This window comes from Glandiceps talaboti, chromosome 4, assembly GCF_964340395.1.
Source record: "Glandiceps talaboti chromosome 4, keGlaTala1.1, whole genome shotgun sequence".
NCBI classification, from domain to species: Eukaryota; Metazoa; Hemichordata; class Enteropneusta; family Spengelidae; genus Glandiceps; species Glandiceps talaboti.
In genome coordinates, this window is record NC_135552.1 from 15,522,015 (window position 1) to 15,545,216 (window position 23,202).

The 23,202-nt window shown below is 37.0% G+C and overlaps 1 protein-coding gene across 3 annotated transcripts in view; it reads right to left on the reverse strand.

Moving 5' to 3' along the window:
* The window catches only part of LOC144434600 (histone deacetylase 4-like), a 99,262-nt gene that overhangs the window by 10,659 nt on the left and 65,401 nt on the right, over positions 1–23,202 (reverse strand). For 2 of the 3 annotated variants that reach the window (XM_078123072.1, XM_078123071.1), the window contains 12 exons: positions 19,572–19,792; positions 18,637–18,775; positions 18,144–18,261; positions 14,393–14,508; positions 11,733–11,852; positions 9,832–9,938; positions 7,913–8,047; positions 7,007–7,136; positions 6,237–6,356; positions 3,749–3,863; positions 1,059–1,233; positions 211–498 (listed from right to left, as the gene is read on the reverse strand). In XM_078123072.1, the coding sequence (XP_077979198.1) occupies positions 211–498; positions 1,059–1,233; positions 3,749–3,863; positions 6,237–6,356; positions 7,007–7,136; positions 7,913–8,047; positions 9,832–9,938; positions 11,733–11,852; positions 14,393–14,508; positions 18,144–18,261; positions 18,637–18,775; positions 19,572–19,792 (1,784 nt within the window). The remainder of the gene's footprint in view (positions 1–210; positions 499–1,058; positions 1,234–3,748; positions 3,864–6,236; positions 6,357–7,006; positions 7,137–7,912; positions 8,048–9,831; positions 9,939–11,732; positions 11,853–14,392; positions 14,509–18,143; positions 18,262–18,636; positions 18,776–19,571; positions 19,793–23,202) is intronic. The other variant, XM_078123073.1, reaches the window with a different exon arrangement.

Here is a 23,202-nt window from a genome sequence, read left to right on the forward strand (position 1 = left end):
TCTAAACTGTCTGACATTTAATGTAACTTTCCAGTTTTTCAGTTAACTAAACATCATTCTTTTGCAAGAGTTTGTCATACACTAAAACAAATACATGTAGAATACATAATGCATGTCTTGATTACAACACAGACATATCAACTCAACACCCCCCCCCCCCCTCCAAGCCCCACTGACAATCACCAATGTGTACAAAGCTGAAATGTCTACCTTTTGGGTTATCTTTTCCTTTTCTTCGTCACTATCAATCGGCTCCTGCTTGATATCAATCGTGGTCATTGTGGCCGGTGGTGGTGATGGTGTTGCTGCAGCAGGTCTGTCTGCTGTAGTTTCAGCTACAGCTTCCTCTGCAGCACGTTTTGTAGCAGGCGATGGCGGCGTCTCCTTCATCTCAGCATCTTGTAATGATGACGCTGCGGCAGCTGCTGCAGCATCTTCTTCAGCTTCTTCGGGACTCTCTTCCACATGATCTTCCCTTCTCAGCTGCTTACGCATTTGCTGTTTGCAGCACAGCACAGGAAAGAAGGATGTCACAATAAAGTAATACATACTAAAGACAGTACTCTATTTCTTGTGTCTCCACATATTACAGACAAAAGACAAACATTCTGTCTTTATTAAGTTTCACAGACTAAACACAGGCACTGTTTTTGTTTCTTCATCCCTTCCCATGTTGGACAATATGAATACAAATGTACTCAGATTTAGTGTCTCCAAGTATTAGACTAAACACAGACACAATGTTTTGGTGTCTTCATCAAGTATTAGACAAAACACACTGTTTTTACTTCGTTATTAAGTATTATAGACTAAACACAGACAATGTTTTGGTGTCTTTATCAAGTATTAGACAAAACACACTGTTTTTACATTGTTATGAAGTATTACAGACTAAACACAGACAATGTTTTGGTGTCTTTATCAAGTATTGACAAAACATGGACATTTTTTGTGTGTGTCTTCATTCATGTATGCATGGGTAGAACATCAGCACTCCATTCTATTGCTACTGTTTCTGTTTCCTGGTTTGCACACAAGAACAACTTATTCATATTCACCTGTTTTAATAATGTTTGTTGTTGCATCTGCATGTACTTTTGTTGTTGTTTTTCTTGTAAGAACTGTTGGTGCTGCTGCTGAAGTAACATTTGCTGTTGCTGTTGGAACTGCTGAATGTGTTGGCTTGTTGGTAACGGCGCCGACTGCGTTCTACCTAAAGGTCTGTGATGGGACCTGAAACAATTAGCATTAACACAAGGCACACATACTATTACTAAACAACAACACAGTACAAAAGCAATAGGGGGAAGGTTGGGGTGGGGTGGGGTGGGGTGGGGTGGGGAAGGGAGGGGATATGATTAAAAACACTTTCAAGGAATGGAGCAGTCTGTAAGGTATGCCATGACGGTGCGCCCTCACACATCGTCAAGTCGGTGAGAGCAGAACGGCACGACATATTTTACAGTCTAGGAATGGAGGAACATTCATTATACAGTTGGGAGGAACTGCTATTATGACACTGTACACATCACAGTTCTCTGTACACATCACACTGTACACAAAACGCCCTCCATGCATCAATAGTTTAGCAACTGACATTCTCTCAATTTGGTATATTGTTTTTGCCATTTTCACCTTTATTTTGGATTTTAAATCATTCCGTCGTTCCCCAATGCAAGAGAGCAAGTCAAAATGCAGGAATAAATACAATATTTTTTGTTGATATTTTCAAAAGGATGGAATTGTCACATTTTGTGACCAAATATGGTTAGTTGGGTGGTCTGGTATGGTAGTCTATGCACTTGTGCACAGACATGTCCCCCTAGGCTACCAGATGAGTGCTCAAATGGGTAATGCACTCTTGAGAGTCCCAACAGGAAAGAGCTTGTAATTACCAGGAAACAGACATGCTGTTGCCCTCATGACCCATTGGCTTGTAATTACGGTATTGGCTATATGCAGACTGGTTGAAGCTATACTGTATTGTCTGTCTGTCACATCGTAATTTAAATATCATATCATTTGCATTTGAATGCTAATTGGACTATCAGAGCATAGTAATTTACATAATTTAATCACCATATCATTTGCATTCCACTTCTGAACAGACATGAAAATGGCTAATTTTAGGAGGCAAAAATCTCTCACTTTTTTACAATTTACATTTTACAACACCGCTATCAAAACATCTACAACAACTAACATATATAACGTATTTCTTGTATCAATACACTTTACAGAGACAATAACGACGTGACCATTAAAACCTTCACACTACAGGTAGGGGGGGGGGGGGGGGGGGATGACAGCAACTGGTATCACAAAACCAAATATAGAATCTACTATTAAAATTAAAATAGACACCAAATGTTACATGAGCTTTGTGCTATTTTAGAACACAATTAAACAATGCATTGATTAACGTCCAGAAGGTTTTTGTCATTGTCGGCACTATTAACCACCAGCTGTGCATCACTTTGAAAGCAATCCATTGAAAGTACAAATATACCATCATTTCATTACAAAATACAAACGCCATGTGTTGCTAGCTTTATGAGTACACATAATATTAAAATATACCATCACGTCATCATTAAAATACATGCCATGTGTTGATAGCTTACAACTACAAATATAACATCATTTCAACACATATGTGTTGGTAGTTTACAAAATTGTGTGCTATGTGCAAATATAAACATATGGGTATTCTCATATTACCCTGGTAATATTCAGCCCTCGCTTTACTTAGATAGACACAAACTAAAAGTATTCACGCAACATGTTGATACAACAGTGATAAGTTACTCAATGGACACTGGTTTTAATTATAGCTTCAGGTGGGAGGTGTTATGGAGTTTTATTACCATAGTTTTATGAGCTCGCAGTGTAATGTACAGTTTTACTACTTCCAATGTTTTTACTATCTGGATCACAGGGTTACAGAATTCAGCACAACAGAGGAACCGCTACCATCACTTGTGTAATCTACCACATTGAAGAACAATAGATTTAGTAGTTTGCATCTATCTTAGTAAAACCCCAAAGGCTTACCACTCGTAACACTGCGTGTCCTCTGTTAGTCAGATATTACATTACCAGGGGGTATATAGCCGTTGTTCTCTGCCTGTGTATATCTGGATGTTTTTTTAAGCCACTTTTAATATTATTCAGCACCCATATGCTGTATTATTTCACATGTTAGTGCTCTGTACATTAGTATTATATCATATCACACTACTCTTTGTAAGCTTGTAAAACTGTTAAATTTTATCACTAATAACTCAATACGCCATATTCTGGTTACCAAAATTTGGGCCATTTCACATGTAAGGATCACAAGTGGGCACCCTAGATTTGGCAAAGTGAGGGCTAAAAATTTGTCATGGCCGCTGATCATATATGCACAGCAGTGTGTGTAAAATGCGCATAAAAGAAAACTCTGTGTATTCTGAAAAGCGCATTATAGTAGCAGTTAGGCATGTTTTGACTGCTGGTAGTCGCTAAAAAAACGTCTGCTGTCATTATTCGCCAACATTCAACTATTCTGGCCCCCACTTCCGGTTTAAAAATGATTTGCCAACACCATCTTTTATCTCTCTGATAACCAGAATATGGCATATTATCTTTCTATCCATTTCATCACCCCTCTCTCTCTACTTTCCTCTCCCCTTCCTTCAATATCTGATCCTTCCCTCAACCATTCACTTCTCACTATGTATACACAGTTGTTAGTCTTAATTCTTACCGTATCAGTCTGGCATGTGCTACTAAGCCACTATTGAGTGGAGCGGATGAATTGGACTCGGCTTGTACAGGAATACCACCTATGGCATGCGGATGGACGGCAGTTGCAAGACCAGCTGAAATAGTAATCATACAGTCAGTTACATCAAATGATACACACAAAAAATACCGCCAATGGCGTTGTAGCACAACTGTAGTTTTTAAAAATGTTTATCCATATGCTAGTCTATGCTAACAATAGGTGTTTAGTTGCCTATCCAACCATGTTGCTATCTTTACGATAAATGCTATCATTTGGCTGTTGCTATGGGCGTGGTCATGTTGTTAGATATATTTGCATACATTTGTGTATGTTTTTGTTCACTTGTGTATGAATTCCTGATATTGTCTTTGCAATATACGTGATCATTTGGCTGTTGCTATGGGCGTGGTCTTGTTGCTAGGAAAATTTACATACATTTTTTGAATGTTTATTCAATTGTCTATTAAACCCTGTTGTTATCTTTGTGAAATACACCACCGTTTGGCTGTTGCTATGGGCGTGGTCATGGTTACTAGGGTATTTGCATACATTTTTTGAATGTTTATTCATCTGTCTTTCTATTCCTGTTGTTATCTTTGCAATATACGTGATTATTTGGCTGTTGTTATGGGCGTGGTCTTGTTGCTATGCAAATTTACATACATTTTTTGGATGTTTATTCAATTATCTATTAAACCCTATTGTTATCTTTGTGAAATACACCACCGTTTGGCTGTTGCTATGGGCGTGGTCATGGTTGCTAGGGTATTTGCATACATTTTTTGAATGTTTACTCACTTGCTTACCAGATGATGTTGTTATTTGACCAAAATATACTGCCATTTGGTTGTTGCTAAAGGGTGTGGTCATGGTCGCTAGGGCCAATTTTGTCAAAATGTTTTTAAGAAAATCTGCAGAATAACAGTTTCAGAAACATCTTGCCAAGTTTCAGACTAATTGACCAAGTACTTTTTGAGATATAAGTTTTTGACCAAAAATGAACATTTTTACACCTAATTTGCATATCACTCATGGAATCATGGTATGCTTAATATTTCTTCGTCCATACATCCCTAGATACATTCCCATTAAATTTCAGCCCAATCTGCTCAGTAGTTTTAGAATTATAGATTTTTAACCAAAAAGACACATTTTTAGCCCTAATTTGCATATCACTAATGGAATCATCCCGTCATGAACAAATCTTACTTTACACCCCCTTAAGAATGTTCCCACCAAATTTCGCACCAATCTGCCCAGTAGTTTCTGAGTTTAAGTTTTTTGACCAAAAATCACATTTTTTGACCCACATCACACACCTGTGATGCGATCATTTTGATTTGAACAATTTCCCAACTAGACACCCAAAGTAATGGACCCACCAAATATCGTGGCAATCGGTTCAGCGGTTTTTGACTTTAAGTTGTTTACACACACACACACACACACACACACACATCCACACACACACACAGACAGACAGACGCCGGGCGATCCCTATAGCACTACTGAACAAGTTCAGTTGTGCTGAAAAATATGAAAGCACATTATCAGAATAGAGAGAACAAATTCATGTTATGATTCTAAAACAATCCGAGGTAAGCAAACTTCACAGGAGGGCTAGAATTTAGAAATACTAACTTTTTAAATTACAATTTCTTTGAAAAAGAATTCATTGAAACTAGTTGGATATTGTAAACATATTTATTTTGGTATCTGTAAAATTTGGTGGGATGGCAACTAAAGACGTGTGAAGTACACTTTAATTTGACAGACAGTGTATGGGGGAGTAAAGCCTACTTGTAAACAACTCATCCGGTCAGCAGCCTGTTGTATTCAGTGCGACTGTTGTCAACACCATTTACAACAGTTGAATATAGAAATATGATAACTCATAAACTATGTTAGCAGGACTTATTTCCACATACAGCTACACTATACAAGTCATTGGTATGCTCAACTACCGCATACAGTATGAAATGCCTCACGTTCGCATTCGTGTTCGCGTTGTTGTAAATAACATTTATAATTTTAAATTTTATACGGTGAAAAAAATAATTAACAAAATAACATGGCCTCAAGAGAATGGGTTAGGTAGGTCAGAATTTTACTTTATTTTTATTTTATCTTTTTAATTGTTTTTGTGTGTGAAAAATATCGCTTCAACCCCAAAAACCAAATGAAATGTCAGTCAGAACACCCCTTCAGTGAAAGGTTGATGAAATGTGTACAGACATCGCTGTACAGACATCGCTGGGGAAAGAAAATAGAATGGCATGAAGGTTGAAGAAGACAGAGAATTTCTTATCGTTTTGTTTTTAGATGTTTTAAAAACTGTTTAGGGTGGGCGGCTTAACACTATGGTCAGTTGAGTTATCGGAAATACACAATTTATTTTTTTTATTTTTCATTTTGCCTAAATTAATCAATTCATAACACTAAATTCAAGCCATATTTGATGACTTACTTGCTATAAGTGGATTGACAGGACCAGTTGCCATGCCAGCTTGTTCTAGAGCTTTCATTTGGGCTTGGACAAAGGCAGGATTGGTAGGAGGAAAGGAGTTATTCAAATCAGCACTGGCACCTACAAATACAATATTTATATTCGTTATTCAGAAGTGTCTATAGACAAAACATCACATCAGAAACCTTACTATAGAGTTAAGTCTTTCAAACACTGTGATCAAAATTACAATACTGCCACTAGCACTGACCTATACACACACAATAGGGAACTGGTAAACCTGCCATCTTGAATGTTGCATTATGGGAAATATAATCAAATATCAATTGATCAGCATTGTAAACAATCTTGTTTACATTGTTTGTAAATGCAAATAATCCATTCATCATTACCCTGACCATTGTAGGAGGTACATTCTATTGAAAGCTCAAGATTAGGTTTTACAAAAACTACAATCCCATAGTCCTTTGCTTCTGAGCATGCTCAGTCTGGATTGCAAGTTACCTATTGCCTTTCTCACTTCCTCAACTCTCTGGAGAACATACAATCCATTGCAGCCTCTGTAAGCCCATAGGACTACAGGTTCCAAAATATACAGCTTGGTTGACTGCAGCACAATTTTGGTTCAAATCTTGCCCAAAGGCTTTAGCCATCCAGAAACTAGTGGCAGTGGCAAGACTCGAAACAGTAACTTGCAGATTCGCTCCAACCCAACAACACTAAACCATTTGACCAAGAAATTGAACTTTGAGAGAGATCGATTTGCTTACCATGTTGTAAGGGTGCAAAGTAAGCTGGTGTTAAGATATGGCCAGCTGCATTGAACGGATGACTCAGTCTTGATGCTATCAATGCTTCATTCGTCAGTCCAGCCTGTGCTGCTGTTATTGTACTTGAGCCCTGTAAGCAATGACGATGATCACAAAACATATTTAACATTGAACTTGTTATCATACGTGGTACCACTTATGAGATGATATGATACCTTGGTTAGTTTAACACAAAAATACTGGCCCTCTTAATTAAACCCATGTTATCACATATTCTCCTATTCATGCCACTCACTAAATAATGGCATTTTTGGAAAACTGTGGGTTTTCGAGTCATTTCATGATTTTATATAAATTCACAACACACAGATTGCCAAGAAAAACATAGTTGAACTTGTGCCTCATTCATCATTAATTGTGGATTATTGCATTTGAAATTGTAGAATATTACACTGGTTTGAGAAGATTATTAACATCTGTTTACTGTCTCTCTCTTATCATCTGTAGTTTGGTGTAATACATGATGCACCTACTACTGTGAAAACTGAGCTTTCGTCTTACAAAGATAGACACAAACTAAAACTATTGTTGTTCGATGTGGTAGACTACATATGTGGGTAATATTGATGCCTCTGTTGTGAGTAATCCTGTAATCAAGATGGTATAAACATTGGAAGTCTTCTAAAATGTAACCTGGACGATCGTGTAAGTCTATGAATATAAAGTAAATGATGGTGAAAACTTGCTACCAGAAAAGCTGCCCTACGGCGAGTACAATTAAACCAAAGTCCATTCAATAACTGATATCACCATGTTGCAACAATTGAGTTTTAGTTTGTGTCTATACATTTGTTTAATAGCTGAAAACTCAGCTTCCACTGTCATACATTGTGTTTCCAAACTTACTGGTTGGGAGTGTGATGACGTAGCTGACGCTGGTAAGCCAAGTGATATGTTGGGCAGTGATGGTGACGTGTATAAGTTGACATCATTGTTTCCTAACATCCGCTTCATCATCAAGGGATAACCGCCGACTTCAGCCTTTAGACAAATTTAAACACAAGGAGATCTCAGTGAATACTGATCATAATACACACTATATACCAAATTTTACAATCAGTAAAAAAAATTAACATTTACGGAGAAAAGGTGACTGTTGGCACTTGAAATTTTAAGAATGTAGAATTGGTATTCATGTGTAATTTAACAGTTAAATATTTCACAACATTGAACAACCTATGTCTCCTATCAAGATACATAGTGAACATATCTCCTTTGACAGCCATTATTATAGGTACTTTCTTGAAGAGCGCCCCCATGCAACAACTTTGAGAAAGTACAAATTGGGTATTTCTAGGAATCCCCTACACCTGGTACATTCCTTTCCTTGGCATACGAAAAGGTTGAACAACAATTTTGTACATTTCCTAGGACTACTTATCAGCATTTGTAGAAGGATCCTGTGGTGTGAATTTTTAATATAATATACAACAAATCGTATTGCTTAAGAGGCGGAGGACTAAAACTGCACATTCAAGTGTGGATATACACAATGTGGCAAGATTAAGTAACTGAAACAGATCTTACAAAACTGGAACGGGGTTTGTAGACAGTACTGTTTTGACCAACACATAACCAGGAATAGGTTTTTATCCAATGTTAATAGTAACATTATGTCATTGTGTGTAATCTAGTGGATTACTGTCTTGTACTCAGTACTGTTTTATTTTTGTGTTCTTTTGATGTTTTAAATTGAAGTTTCAGTAATTAATTTGGACTTCCTGTGCCGAACTACAAACGGCTGGACCTACCAACTGAACTAAACTATGGCAACAAGCCTTTAGAACATAGAGCCAGATATTTTTATCAAGTTTTATACTCAAATATGTAAACTTGAAAAAATTATTCACAAGGGAGAAATCTAGCATAAGTTTAAGTATTGGACAACTTCGACGACATACATCTTACGGCCAATTTTGCCTAACCTTGCTGAAAATGGTATGTGTCACAATTGTATTTTTATCTTGGTCTATACAGTATCGGTAGACTGGGAAAACACTCCAGACATGCGGACTCTTTACAGATGAAAACAAAATACAAGTAATTGTATCACATTGTTACCACTGAAGTCATTAAAGTCTGAGAAAATGTATACAATGTTACAATTCATGTAGTCTCCTGCAATGGGTTGGACAGCAACAATGTATCAAATTTACTTGTATTTTGTTTCCATTTGTAGTGAGTGTTGTTCTTATCTACCAATAATATATATATATATATATATATATATATATATATATATATATATATATATATATATATATATACAAAGATAAAAATACATTTGTGACACACTGTTTTGACAAGGTTAGAGGAAATTGGCTGTATGTTGATACAATATGGGATCTATGGCAGGAATAGCTAGGTAAACATGACATGCAGATATTTACAAGGCATTGATTATACTGTACATTATTATACTAACTAGGAGCAAACTTGGACATGTTTCAACAGAAAATATGATATATATAGTCTTATTGTTCTACATCACTACAATACACATTTACATCACTGGTTCTGCCGTACTTGGAATATAAACCCAAATCATTCAAATTCACCAAAAAAAAATTATCATAATCAATCTTGCAAAGGTATAATATCTCCTTTCCAATTTCTTTTTTTTAATTCGGCCAAAAATAATGTGACATGAGGATTTTGCTCCTACTCAAATTCAAATATGAGCTATATAATTTACACTCTAAAAATAATGACAAAAAACTGTGTGGTTTGATAACAGAATGTTTCATACAAATATATGTACTTACCTCTGATGGCATGACATTGCCATTACCAATGTCTGTAGCAGGTTGACCACCACTTTGTGGTGAACTTGGCCCTGACCCTGGTGCACTGTTACATAACGTTGTATCAACTGAAATCACATACAAAATAGTATCAATTACTAGACTGTATCATGTCACCATTTATATGCAACATATAATAACATACAAAGTGTAAAGAAGGTAACATACAAATTGTTCTTGTCTGGTACAGTGGCAACTAATGCACACTGACACAAACACAGACACAGACATAGACACATGCACGCACGCACACACACACACACACACACACACACACACTTATTTTTTTTCACAAATACACACATACATACAGCATACATACATACATACATACATACATACATACATACATACATACATACATACATACATACATAATACATACATACATACATACATACATACATACATAATACATTACATACATACATTACATACATACATACATACATACATACATACATACATACATACATACATACATACATACATACATACATACATACATACATACATACATACATACATACATACATACATACGCGTGCACACACACTTTCAACTGTAAAAATTGTATAGTTTCCCATACAATCTACCATAATTTTGTTTGGGAATCCAGGTGAAATTACTTCCCTTATAAAAAACACTGAATGGATATAAACAAACACAAATACATGAACAACACACACTCACACAAGACACTCATAACCTAACAATGATTGAAATACATATTAGTAAGTTACTAAAGGTTCTAGAACCCAATTAACCAAAGAGGAAACTTATCATATCTTATTAATGTTAATGTTCCAACATATTTCGCCATATTTGTGCTGATACCTCATTAAAATGCAGGGCCGGGGCAAGAGGGAAACTGTAAGGCATAAAAAAAAATTGTGTGGTTCCGGTTACATTCAATTTTAGAATAGGTGGGGTAGGTAGATTTTTTTTTTTATTTTTTTTTTATTTTTTTTTTTCATATGTGACTGTATAGTTCATATAGTTATGTTTTCCGTTATTTTCCATATGGTCTCTGTGTTATTGGTTTCTTCTCATCAGATGTACAGCCATTACAGATTGGAAGAACAGTTTTATATTGTCGTTTTCAGTTGATGTCAGTATCCGCATCCACTATATTTCTTGCGAGACTTCACAATTTTTGCGATTTTCTTATTTTTTATCTCGAATATGTAAAAAAAAAAAGTTTAGGGTCTGGGTGAAAAACTAGGTGGGGGTCGGGAAACCGGAACCAAACAACTGTTTTTACTTGTCCTAATACAATTCTAAAACTCCTACTTTACCCTTAACACAAATACTACTCAAGGTAATAAATAATAGTTATTAATAAATACTGCATACATTCTAGACACTTATATTGGGATTATTATTCAATAATAATTACGGTGTATTTGTTTCAATTTCCGGTCTTGATTTATCGCCCGTTTTTTTTTTTTATTTCGGATGGGTGAAACATTCCTAAGTAGAATGTTATATCGGTGTCAAAAATGGCAGGGATTTGGTGTACGGCCAGTATCTCCTTTGCATATGTATTGTCTCAGTGTGCTGGTCGACATTTATGAACAGTGCTACTACATTCCAACTTGCAGAGAATCATTTCACAGTACATTAATTCTATCCATTCATTTACGTTTTGTACGAACTCAACTTAACATATGCAAATTTATACCTGAAATTTAAAAGATATGTGTGTGATTCAATAAGTGGCATGACAAATGTAAACCAAACAATCATGCAAATAGATGTCTTCTCCCCACTGAATACAAAAAAAAAGCAAAATAGAATTTTTTTTAGCAAAGATAAGAAGAGAGGGTCATTTATTTTTATGGGTGCTTCCGGGGACTCACTTGATAGGGGTTTGCGTTTTAAACTGCTTGGTCCATTTCTTCGACGTAGCAATGGACTACTTCGTCTCTCTGTCACTTTCTCTTTCAGCCTTGAACGCACCTTCAAGTTGGAGTCAGAAGCTAAAAGGGAAAGATTAGAAAGTTCCATTGATAACCAAACCAAATTAAAAACCATACAACACCATACCAAAACAGAAGTATTTTTTTTTTGATAAAATGATGAAAAAAATAAAAACACAAGATGAAATGCATTGAACTCAAGGCATCATGCAATTGGACAGTCAACAAGGCAAATACGGAATTGCCATGCAAGTCTCAAGGCAGGCAGATTACAAAACACAGCAAGCATGCATAGAACATATCACATACATATACAAAGTGATTTAGATCCACTTCTAGGGTTCATAGGTCATGATACACTTGGGGGGTCAGAGGTCATGATATACTTGGTTTGTTATACATGAATAAAAAAAAAACGCTACAACTTATACAGGGGAGGATAAGAGATTTAATGAAGTGACACTACATTACACAATCTCTGTAAAGAGTAGTACACATTTCTTGCTCACAATATGAGGACATGTATATTACACAACAATGCGCCGTGATACACCTATACGTGTTCACTGATATGGTTGTGAATTATTATAGTTCAGTTACAAACACGCAGCTGTCATGTGACTCAGACACTTGTGCTTTGGGGTCACACGCTACAAAAGCCTTGCCAGTAACTAAGGATGCCCAAACAGCACATTCCAACAATTGTAGTGAATGTCACTGGATGTACAGGGCATGGCTGGCTCTTCATGCTTGCTTCATCCTAGCAGCAACTATTTTCTTGACAGCTACAGGAAGTTGGAGTGATTCTATACTGTCTAAAAGCAGGCTCCGATCAAACATATGTTCAGCTATTTTGCATTAGAACACTTTGCAAACTCACCAATCCTAAGTTGCAAATCGTAATGTTGAAAGTGGATTCATATTTGCATGAAGTCAGGGCACATTTGAGGAAAGAAATTTGTTTTCAATTCATTTCAAGCTGAAATTTACATAATTTAGAAAATACTTTTTGACATGATGTAGCCTCTGACATCATGCAAATAAATAAACAAAGCTCACCCTTGTGGTCAGAACTAGATATGGGTTAGAGGTACATAGTGACCACAATGTGACATTATGTGACGTGACGTAACGTGATGTGGTGTGGCGTGACATGATGTTGCATGACGTGACATGATGTGATATCACGTCCTTTAACACACAAATAGCATTTTGTAACCACACTACGCATTTCAGACAATCAATGAACTCTTAAATACACTTTCAGTTTTTTGTACAAAATGTGCTGTAGAGCAGCACTAGAATAATGTATGTTAGCTAGCATGTCACCTATCACTTATCAAAACATACATAAAAAAATTGACATCAGCAATTCCAAAACTTCAAAAGATGTAACACTTGATAAAACATTTTATTATTTGGAAGGCTACCAATATGATATTAAAAGGGAATATTACAGCATGTTCATGAATTTTGGGTACTGGAGCATACATATTTTGAATAATAGCGTACATGTAGATTGCCTATATCACGTGGGCAGCCATTTTGAATAGTAATGAGGATTATGTCTCTAGGATTCTAACTTGTAAAATGTATATCACAATGCTTAGGGTCTAATTCACTGAAAACATTATGCAAATGACACACTATGTTGTTTTTCACATAAAGCATCACCAAATTACTTCTGTTTTAAAGTTACAATGACAGTACAAGGTGTACATTTTCTGGCAAAAACTCATAAACCTGCCCTGGATATTGTACCATCCACAGGCATCACAGTATAAGCAGTGTGTGTATTCTAATAAATGCCACAACTTTAGTGTTGCAGATCAAAATACTAATACACAGTTTTCTTGAGATTGTAAGGTGGCTATTAAAGTCATGTCACTCCACACTCAATGGGTGAAAGGGGCTTGCCCAATGCACACAGGCACACACCATTATGGTGTACCTCACAGACAGGGTTTTCTTGTGAGTTATCACATACCAGTAGTAGGGAATAGGTATGCCACAACTAAGGCGTCACAGATGCATGAAATGGGTTTTAGAAGGCAAAACTCTACTTCTACATTAAAAGTGGTCACATGGATGAGAATTTTTGAATTTATAACAATTCTATCATGGCTTCCTACTTGAAAAATCAATAAGAATCAACATTGACTAAGTCTGTGTTTGTAAACCAATACATTGCAAAAAGCTATAAAAAAAATGTGTGAAAAGTTTGTTATTAGACTTATAATAGCAAACATTTTACACATTAATCTCTTGCAATTTACTGAGCTACAAACACAGACGTAGCCAATGTTGTTTCACATTGATTTGTCAAGTCCGAAGCCATGGTAAAATTATTTTTTAAATTAAAAAATCCAAATAAATACCAAATCCTCATCCATATGGCCGCTCATCAAATCCATCTTGTCAAAGCCTATCCAACAAACTGGACAACGGTGCTACTGACAAAACACACCTACCTACATACATACATACATACATCTTCTATTCTAGTCAAACTGTATGTAGGACTGTTTTAACAGTGAGTGTTATCTCTTTAGATATTGGAGGAAGGCCGGGTGATGTACAAAATGTTAGAATATTCTTACCTGTTTTTCTCAATGGGAAAGTGTTATCGTATTGACCGAGTACTGGATGTTGATATGGGGGAGATACACCGCTGTGTGGTGGAGAATGGTGTTCTAATGAACTGTGGTGAGCAGCCCTACCATAAAGAAAAAAACAACATACAAACAAATCGTTAATTCGTCAGTCAATGTATATGTAAACTCAACCATTCAGCTGATGTCAACAGATGGGCAGAGAGGTCCTAACTTTAGGTGTAACAATATGTCCATGTAGTAATATTTATAGACAACTTCAAGCAAAAACCTTTATACACCGACACCACGACTCTAGCACCTAGGTTTTTTCTGTAGAGTGATCTAAAACAGATCTACATCATATAGGCTAATTGCACAGTCTATGAACAGAAAATAGTTAGAGAGTATAGATTTGAGTCACTCTGTTGATTATACATAATACCAAATGTATGGCTCATGATGGTAGTAACATATGTTTCTTATTCATACTTTCAGCATTTGACTGCTATTAACAGCCCCAACTACTTGAATAAATGTGATGGACATACCAGGAGATCATGGACTGACAGATAGACAGACAGGCAGGCAGGCAGACAGACTGACAGACTGACAGACAGACAGACAGAGATGGACAGACAGACGGACAGCCAGACAGACAGACAGACAGACAGACAGACAGACAGACACAACACACAGGTGTAGAGATAAATGACACAGACAGACACAGACAGAGACAGAGACAGACAGACAGAGACAGACAGACAGACAAAACACAGATGTAGAGATAAATGAGGCAAACAGAGACCGACAGAGACACACAGACAGACACAAACAGACAGGGACCGACAGACAGACAGACAGACAGACAGACAGACAGACAGACAGACAGACAGACAGACAGCATACCGACTAGATATAAAAAATGAATAATAAACATAAACCATCTCATCCATAATATTCACTACAAAGACTCAATGATGGTAATATGGTTTACATCTAATTTGAAAAACGACTTTCTAACAATGATATTTCAATTTGCAAAGTGGTTAAAATTTGCTCATTTCCTGGTTCAACTCCACTAAGTTTTATCACTGTAGGCATTCACACAGGATTGTCATGTAAACTGCCTGCCTTGGGAATATTATCTATATACCTGGTTACTATGGCAACATGGTTATTATATTTTCTTTTTTTTACAAGTAATGGTTGACATAACTTCATAAGCATATCTATCCTATTCTCAACAAGGTGAGCCATATGGTACTTCTTTGGGCTGACAAACATTTATTTTGCAAGTACGCCATTGAAGTCACACCTTTAGACACAGTCTCTCCCTTCCCCCCTCCCCCCCCCCCTCTCCCTCTTCCTAGAAAACAAGCCTACATGTATAGTTTCTAGACTTGAACACAGTAGGATAATTCTCTGGGGGCGGTACCAGTGGCCAGCTCTGGTTGGGATGTGTGGCCAGTGCTGGAAACCCCAGGACCCATATTAGACCCACTTTGACCAAAAATCAATATCCCATTTTAGATGGTTTTTAAAAGATGAAAGTTTAGACCTAAATACATTTTCCTTATGAGGCAACATTTTTGGGCAATCAATGGCAGTTATGATTTGTCAAAGGTCAATGGACCACATTTTATATTTAGATCAAGCAAAATCGAAAATAATGTAAAGTGGACCCTGTTTTAGACTCTTCAGCTCTAAAAAAAAAAGACCCCATTTTAGACTATTAAGGGCTTGAAAACACATGCCAAAAGGTGGCAAATATGCATATACTCAAATAAGGAGAGTAGCACCCACCAGGGCAATTCACTGTGATGATCCCACACCATTCACTAGTCCTTCCGATCTCTCATCAAGACAGTATAAAGTGTGACAAAAACACTAATAGTTGTTAGATCATGTATAAGATGTAGAAATGTACAATATTGACCTCTGACCTTCCCTAGCTTGTGAAAGACTCCATTGTGAGTAGTACTCAAAGGAAGCAATGTGTCCAATGGCCCACTCAGTGAAGGTGACAATGTTAAACAGTGACCTGTGAGTTTCCATAGCGATCAACAAAAGAGAAATGACAAGAATCAGACGGAAGTAACAACCTTCAATTTCCCCTATTTTCATTCAATTACTGACCCATTGTAGGCAAAGTGTTGGTTGGTAAATGGCACGGAAACTGTCAGATATTCACAACTTATTCTACACAATGTGGTACAAAATACAAGTAGTACTGTATTGACTCTGTGCTGCAATGAAGTCTATATCAATAGCCACTGGATACACACAACTTCTAGTGAAGCACCAAAATTTGGTATTCCCCTAGCTTTTACTATGTGGTGACTCACAAGAAATCCCAGTTTTTGCCATTTTGACTCACAACAACAAAATGTGGCTATCATTAAAGGGCACACTCTTAATTCAACAGTCACAAATGCATACATGTGTATGTCCTGTGTCTTAGTACAACAAGTCATTGAAAATGACATAGCCCCCGCTATGATTGGGTTTTAAGGAACTGGCAGTTTATGTTGTCATTTTCAAACCTGGTTAATGTTGTTTGGCCTCATATGGTTGTTTTTGATATCACTACTCTGTTCAAGCATGTCTGAGTTATGGCTTTGGACATGAAAACTGTGTGAACAAAATGGCTGCCAGGCAGCCATATTGGATCGTATCATGACAACAATGAATATGCACATGTATGTCATAAAACACAGTCCTAATACCAACTTTGAACGAGATCTGTTCAAGCATGTCTGAGTTATGGCTTTGGACATGGAAAATTCGCAAACAAAATGGCTGCCAGGCAGCATTATTAGATTGTATCATGACGAAAATGGATATGCACATGTATGTCATAGAATACTGTCCTAAAACCAACTTTGAATGAGATCTGTTCAAGCATGTCTGACTTATGGCTTTGGACATGGAAAATTCGCAAACAAAATGACTGCCAGGCAGCCATATTGGAATGTATCACGACAACAATGAATATTCACATGTATGTCATATAACACTGTCCTTATAGAAACTTTGAATGAGATCTGTTCATGCATGTCTGAGTTATGGCTTTGGACAGGGAAAATTCGCAAACAAAATGACTGCTAGGCAGCCATATTGGATAGTATCATAAAACAAATTGACGTGCATATGTATGCCATTGTATGTTGCCCCTGTACCAAGTTTGAAAAAAATCGGTCCAGGCATCTCCAAGAAACGACTGCGGACAGACAGACGGACGGACACATGGACGCACGGACAGACTGAACCCAATCCATAAGTCCCCGTCCGGACTTCGTCTGGCGGGGACTAACTACACATGATACAATCTCACAGACATACATACTTGAGTTGCTGGATCAAGACTATCTCACATTTCAAACCAATGTACTTTGCCACACATTTGAACATACAATAACCAACAACAATGGTATCACCCAAATACATGTGAACGTTTCCAACGAAATGACAGAAGTACAAGTCTGATTACATTGTTTAATATCACCACTTTCTCTTGTTCTGGCAAGTGTCTCACCTTTCTGTGCTCTCTATGTCTAGGCACAAAGTGTGTCTGCATTCCAGTTTACAAACTCATGTACACACACACACACACACACACACACACACACACACACACACACACACACACACGCGCGCGCGCGCGCACACACACACACACACACACACACATACACACACACACACACACACACACACACACACACACACACACACACACACACACACACAAACTTACCATTGTCTGAAATGATGTGGTGGGGAATGATTGATACTATTAGCTGCAGCCTCCCGATGCTTTTTACTCAAAACAAACTCTTGTAACCTCTGTTTCACTTCACTCGATGCATTTGCACCTGTAGTATAAGATGGGAAAACAAGCTTGTCGGTGTTCTTACTGCATGTCTAAATATTTACATACCCTTAGAATGTCATGTACGGTACTGTATGGCTATATAACCCTCTAGGCTCAGTAACCCTTAGAATGGCATGTACTATATAGTTATATAACCCTCTATGCCCAGTAACCCTTAGAATACCATGTACTATATGTCTATATAACCCTCTATGCCCAGTAACCCTTAGAATACCATGTACTATATGTCTATATAACCCTCTATGCCCAGTAACCCTTAGAATGCCATGTACTATATGTCTATATAACCCTCTAGGCTCAGTAACCCTTAGATAACTAGTCTCAACTTAATAAGTTATATTATTCGAGCACTTACTGCCATGTCCCTCTGGCTTTTCTTTCTTTTTCATTAATTCTTGTCTCTGTCTTTCTTGTTCCCTGCGCTGTTGTTCTTGAAGCCTGGCTTGTTGTTCCAACAGCTCTTTTTCTTTCTGCAGCTGCAATATCCTTTGAGTCTGTGGAGTAGATAGAGATAGTGTCTGATCATTATTCTCAAAAAACAACCAGTCCTGAACTTTCTATCCATACACTATCTGTTGCATTCTATAGTTCATATACTCGCTGAAACGCAAAGAATGTGATATTTCCAAAAACACTTGAACAATGGAAGAAATGGCCAGTGAGAATATGTCACTTTCTGCTGCACCAGTGAACTTTGGGCCAACAGCCACCTGTTACATATAAATGCATTCATTGCCATGAGATTGGAAACACGAGTACAAAGATGTATGAGGAAGATCTTGTATATACAGTTGAACAGTATGACTCTATTTGCCTCCAACAGGAGCTGAAATCACAATATATCCGAGTAGCCCTCCTGCATTACTGTAACCTGTCGCTGCAATCACAATGTGTCTATGAGTAACTTGGAAAGTGACCCCCTGTATTGCTGCAACCCACCTGGAGTTGAAATCACAATATATCCGAGCAGCTCTACTGCATAATACTGTAACCCACCTGTCGCTACAATCACAATGTGTCTATGAGTAACTTGGAGAGTGACCCCCTGTATTACTGTAACCCACCTGGAGTTGAAATCACAATATATCCGAGTAGCTCTCTTGCATAATACTGTAACCTACCTGTCGCTGCAATCACAATGTGTCCAACAGTGACTTGGACAGTGGCCCCCTGTATTTCATGTACTTCTACCCACCTGTAGCTGCAAATCACAACATATCGGTATGAAACTTGGAAAGTGGCCTCTCCTATTTATTGAATTATATGAATTATTTTAGTTGCACTACTCACCTGTAAATGGTCTTGTAGTTGTTTTTCATGTTGTTTTGCAAGTTCTTCTTGCTGCTGTTTGAATTGCTCTATCAGCATCTGTTTCTGCATCTGCTGCTGCTGTTTAAGTCGCAATAGATCTTCCTGTAGCTTCTGAGACTGCATGTTCAGGTCATTAGAATCCATGAAAGGTTCCCGGCGAACTAACTCCGGTGACTGCATGTGAGCTGACCCATTGCTTTCTATTAAAGAAAATATTACAAAAGCCAACTTAAAAGAACTGTTTTTAAAAATGTAAATAAAAGGGGGGAAAGCCAAAATTAGAAATATAAATAGCACTTGTCTGCACTTCTCACAAGTTCTCACATTTTACAAATACCACAGCTGTCGAGCATGGATCTCTCAAAACTATACTAGTTAAAATTTAAGACTAACTTATTTCTTTACGACTTTGGTAGATACTGCCTCGCCTAATATGTCTATTATTGGTCTTCAGAATCGTTGGAGAAAACCTGCGTTGATGACAAAACCTGCGTTGTTTGACATTATCAAACTGAAGAACACGTTCAATGGAGCGTTCATACGAGGCCAACGAATGGGCCATTCTGCCTGAATAACTGAAAATTATTGAGTATACAAAAAAAAGGCTGATAATCCTTCAAGGTCATCAGGCAAATACGTATGAGTATTCCAACCAGCAAGTAACAAATCGACCAGTGTTACAATGTGATGAATCGACCAGTGTAACAATTTTAATGATGCATGAAATTATATATACAGTGTACACACTCATATACAACTACATATATGGAGTCATCCGAAGCAGCATTGCATTATGCTAACATAATTAGCATCTATAACTCAATTAATTCATCACAGACTTTAAAAACTCATACATCTCTTAAAATCCTGGTTCACCTTTTTTTTTTAAACAAAACAGCTTTCCATTGTACTGTATAAATTCATTAGCACTAAACTAATTTCATTTTTTTTTCATTACAACAGCTGTTTTCAAATTGACACATGGCATTTATTCGATCCAAGCTAGTTCCATCATTTCATTACCCGTTATCACTCAATGATTACACATAATTGAATCTAGATGCACATTACTATGAGCAGCTCATTAGCTTAAGTGAATCATACATCTTCCAACACAAACTACAATGCAAATATTCTCTTTCTTTAAAAATTTAATGGTCTATTTATTTCCATAAGAGAAAAGAAAAATAGAGGACGGGATCTCATAAAATTAATTGAAATCGCTAATAAAAGAAATTGGTAAAAACCAGCAAAAGTGTCACTTCAATCACTTTTTCATAGCTTCCTCATGACTGTGACGAGTATTTGTACTCCAAAATCAATTAAGGTGATGTCTGACAAGATAACGGATGTCACAACGGAACACAAGTGGTTAATTTTTGTGTGAGAGAAAGCTGCCATATTGTCAAATAATGCCAAGCCATTTCTAAGTAAGACATGTATTAGTTGAACAATGAATATTCATGACTGTATATCTGATGGTAATAAGCACTTAGGAGTCATGACTATTCATTGTCCAACTAATACATTAATGTGTGTCTGCTACGTCCTATGACGAAACGATGCACTATTATGCGAACACTAAAGGTGAGATTGAGTTCCAATCAGCCATTTCTGTAAATCGCACAAAATGTATGTCATCTGAAATCATGATATGTTTCTCCCAAAACCCAAAATTTATGAAAATACTTTTATTTCCTGGAGTGGCATTTCCTTACAACAATAAGGCCTATTCCTGACACTGTAAGATATATGACATGTGGTACATCTTTTAAAATTGCAGAACCCTCTAATCCCAACTCCACTACACCCCACCCCCATCCAACCAACATTGAAAACAACAGCTAAAACACATCACTTCTGCTTTAAACTCTTTTATCCCTTTCATGACTAGAGACGAGTTTTAAATAATATGGGGACCCAATTTATATGAATATTTTCATAATTACAATAGTATTACTTTATTAGGAAGTAACATTTCTTTAATTCCAGTCTAAAATGAAGTTGATATATGCCAAAAATTTACATAAAACAAGAATTTTGTCCAAACAATTTTGGCAGGAATGTTTTCAGTATTGAAGGGGTTAAAATATAATTCTCCATACATGCATGCATGCATGCATCAGTACAAGTATTCATACATTATGAAAATGAATGTGTCTGATGTCTGGGAACATCACAATTAAAACAATTTCATATTTTAAATGTAATAATCAGTCACACTATTTTCTCACTTTGCGTGAAGTCATAACTACTCAGATGTTATACGAATGTAAGCCTGTATGTTATAAATTTGTAGGGCACACAATATACTAATTACATACAAGTAGTGTCAGTGTCTACTGGCATCATTGACTATTCTTATAGTACCTCATTTGCACAAGAATGATATAAAAAAGGACACACAACTACTTCCTGAAGCTGATGTCATCTAATTTTCAACTCACTGTCAATAACCATATTTGAACAAACAATGCACACACACTAAGTGTGTTTGTATATAGAATTCATACTTGGCAAAAACACTATTTCATTTTTCAAAATGGGGCTGCAGAAGAACAGTTTCAGCAGTACAATTTTGTACATGTTTTTTGGAAATTTGGATAAACAATTTTTCAAATGTTTAGAGAAACCAACCTGGGACTTATGCTTTATAATGTTTTGTAATAAACTTAGGGTGACTGAAAAACCAATGAGAAATATTTTTTTAACAAGTCATTGAGAATGACCGCTATGATTGGGTTTTAAGGAACTGGCATTTTATGTTGTCATTTTCTTGATATCACTACTCTGATCACGCAACAACACTTGTGAACCTAAATCAAACAGACTTAGATATGTTGTGTCTGCTCATTGGACATGGACCATGTCTACTCATGGTGTGTCTCCTCGTTGGACATGGGACATGCCTACCCTTCAAGATGACATGATGGAATAAACCATTCAACAGTAAAGGATGGGTCGGGTACGGGGGAGGGAGGGGGGGGGGGGGGGGGGGGGGGGTCAAGCATGTCTGAGTTATGGCTTTGGACATGAAAACTGTGCCAACAAAATGGCTGCCAGGCAGCCATATTGGATCATATCACGACAACAATGAATATGCACATGTATGTCATAGAATACTGTGCTAATACCAACTTTGAATGAGATCTGTTCAAGCATGTCTGAGTTATGGCTTTGGACATGAAAACTGCGCCAACAAAATGGCTGCTAGGTGGTCATATTGGATCATATCATGACGAAAATGGATATGCACATGTACGTCATAGAACACTGTCCTAATACCAACTTTGAATGAGATCTGTTCAAGCATGTCTGAGTTATGGCTTTGGACAGGGAAAATTCACAAACAAAATGGCTGCTAGGCAGCCATATTGGATTGTATCATGAAACAAAGTGACGTGCATATGTATGCCATAGTATGTTGCCCCTGTACCAAGTTTGAAAAAAATCGGTCCGGGTATCTCCAAGAAACGGCTCTGGATGGACGGACGGACGGATGGACGGACGGATGGCAGCCATATTGGATCGTATCACAAAATAAATTGACATACATATGTATGGCATAGTGTGTTGTCCTTGTACCAAGTTTGAGAGAAATCAGTTCAGT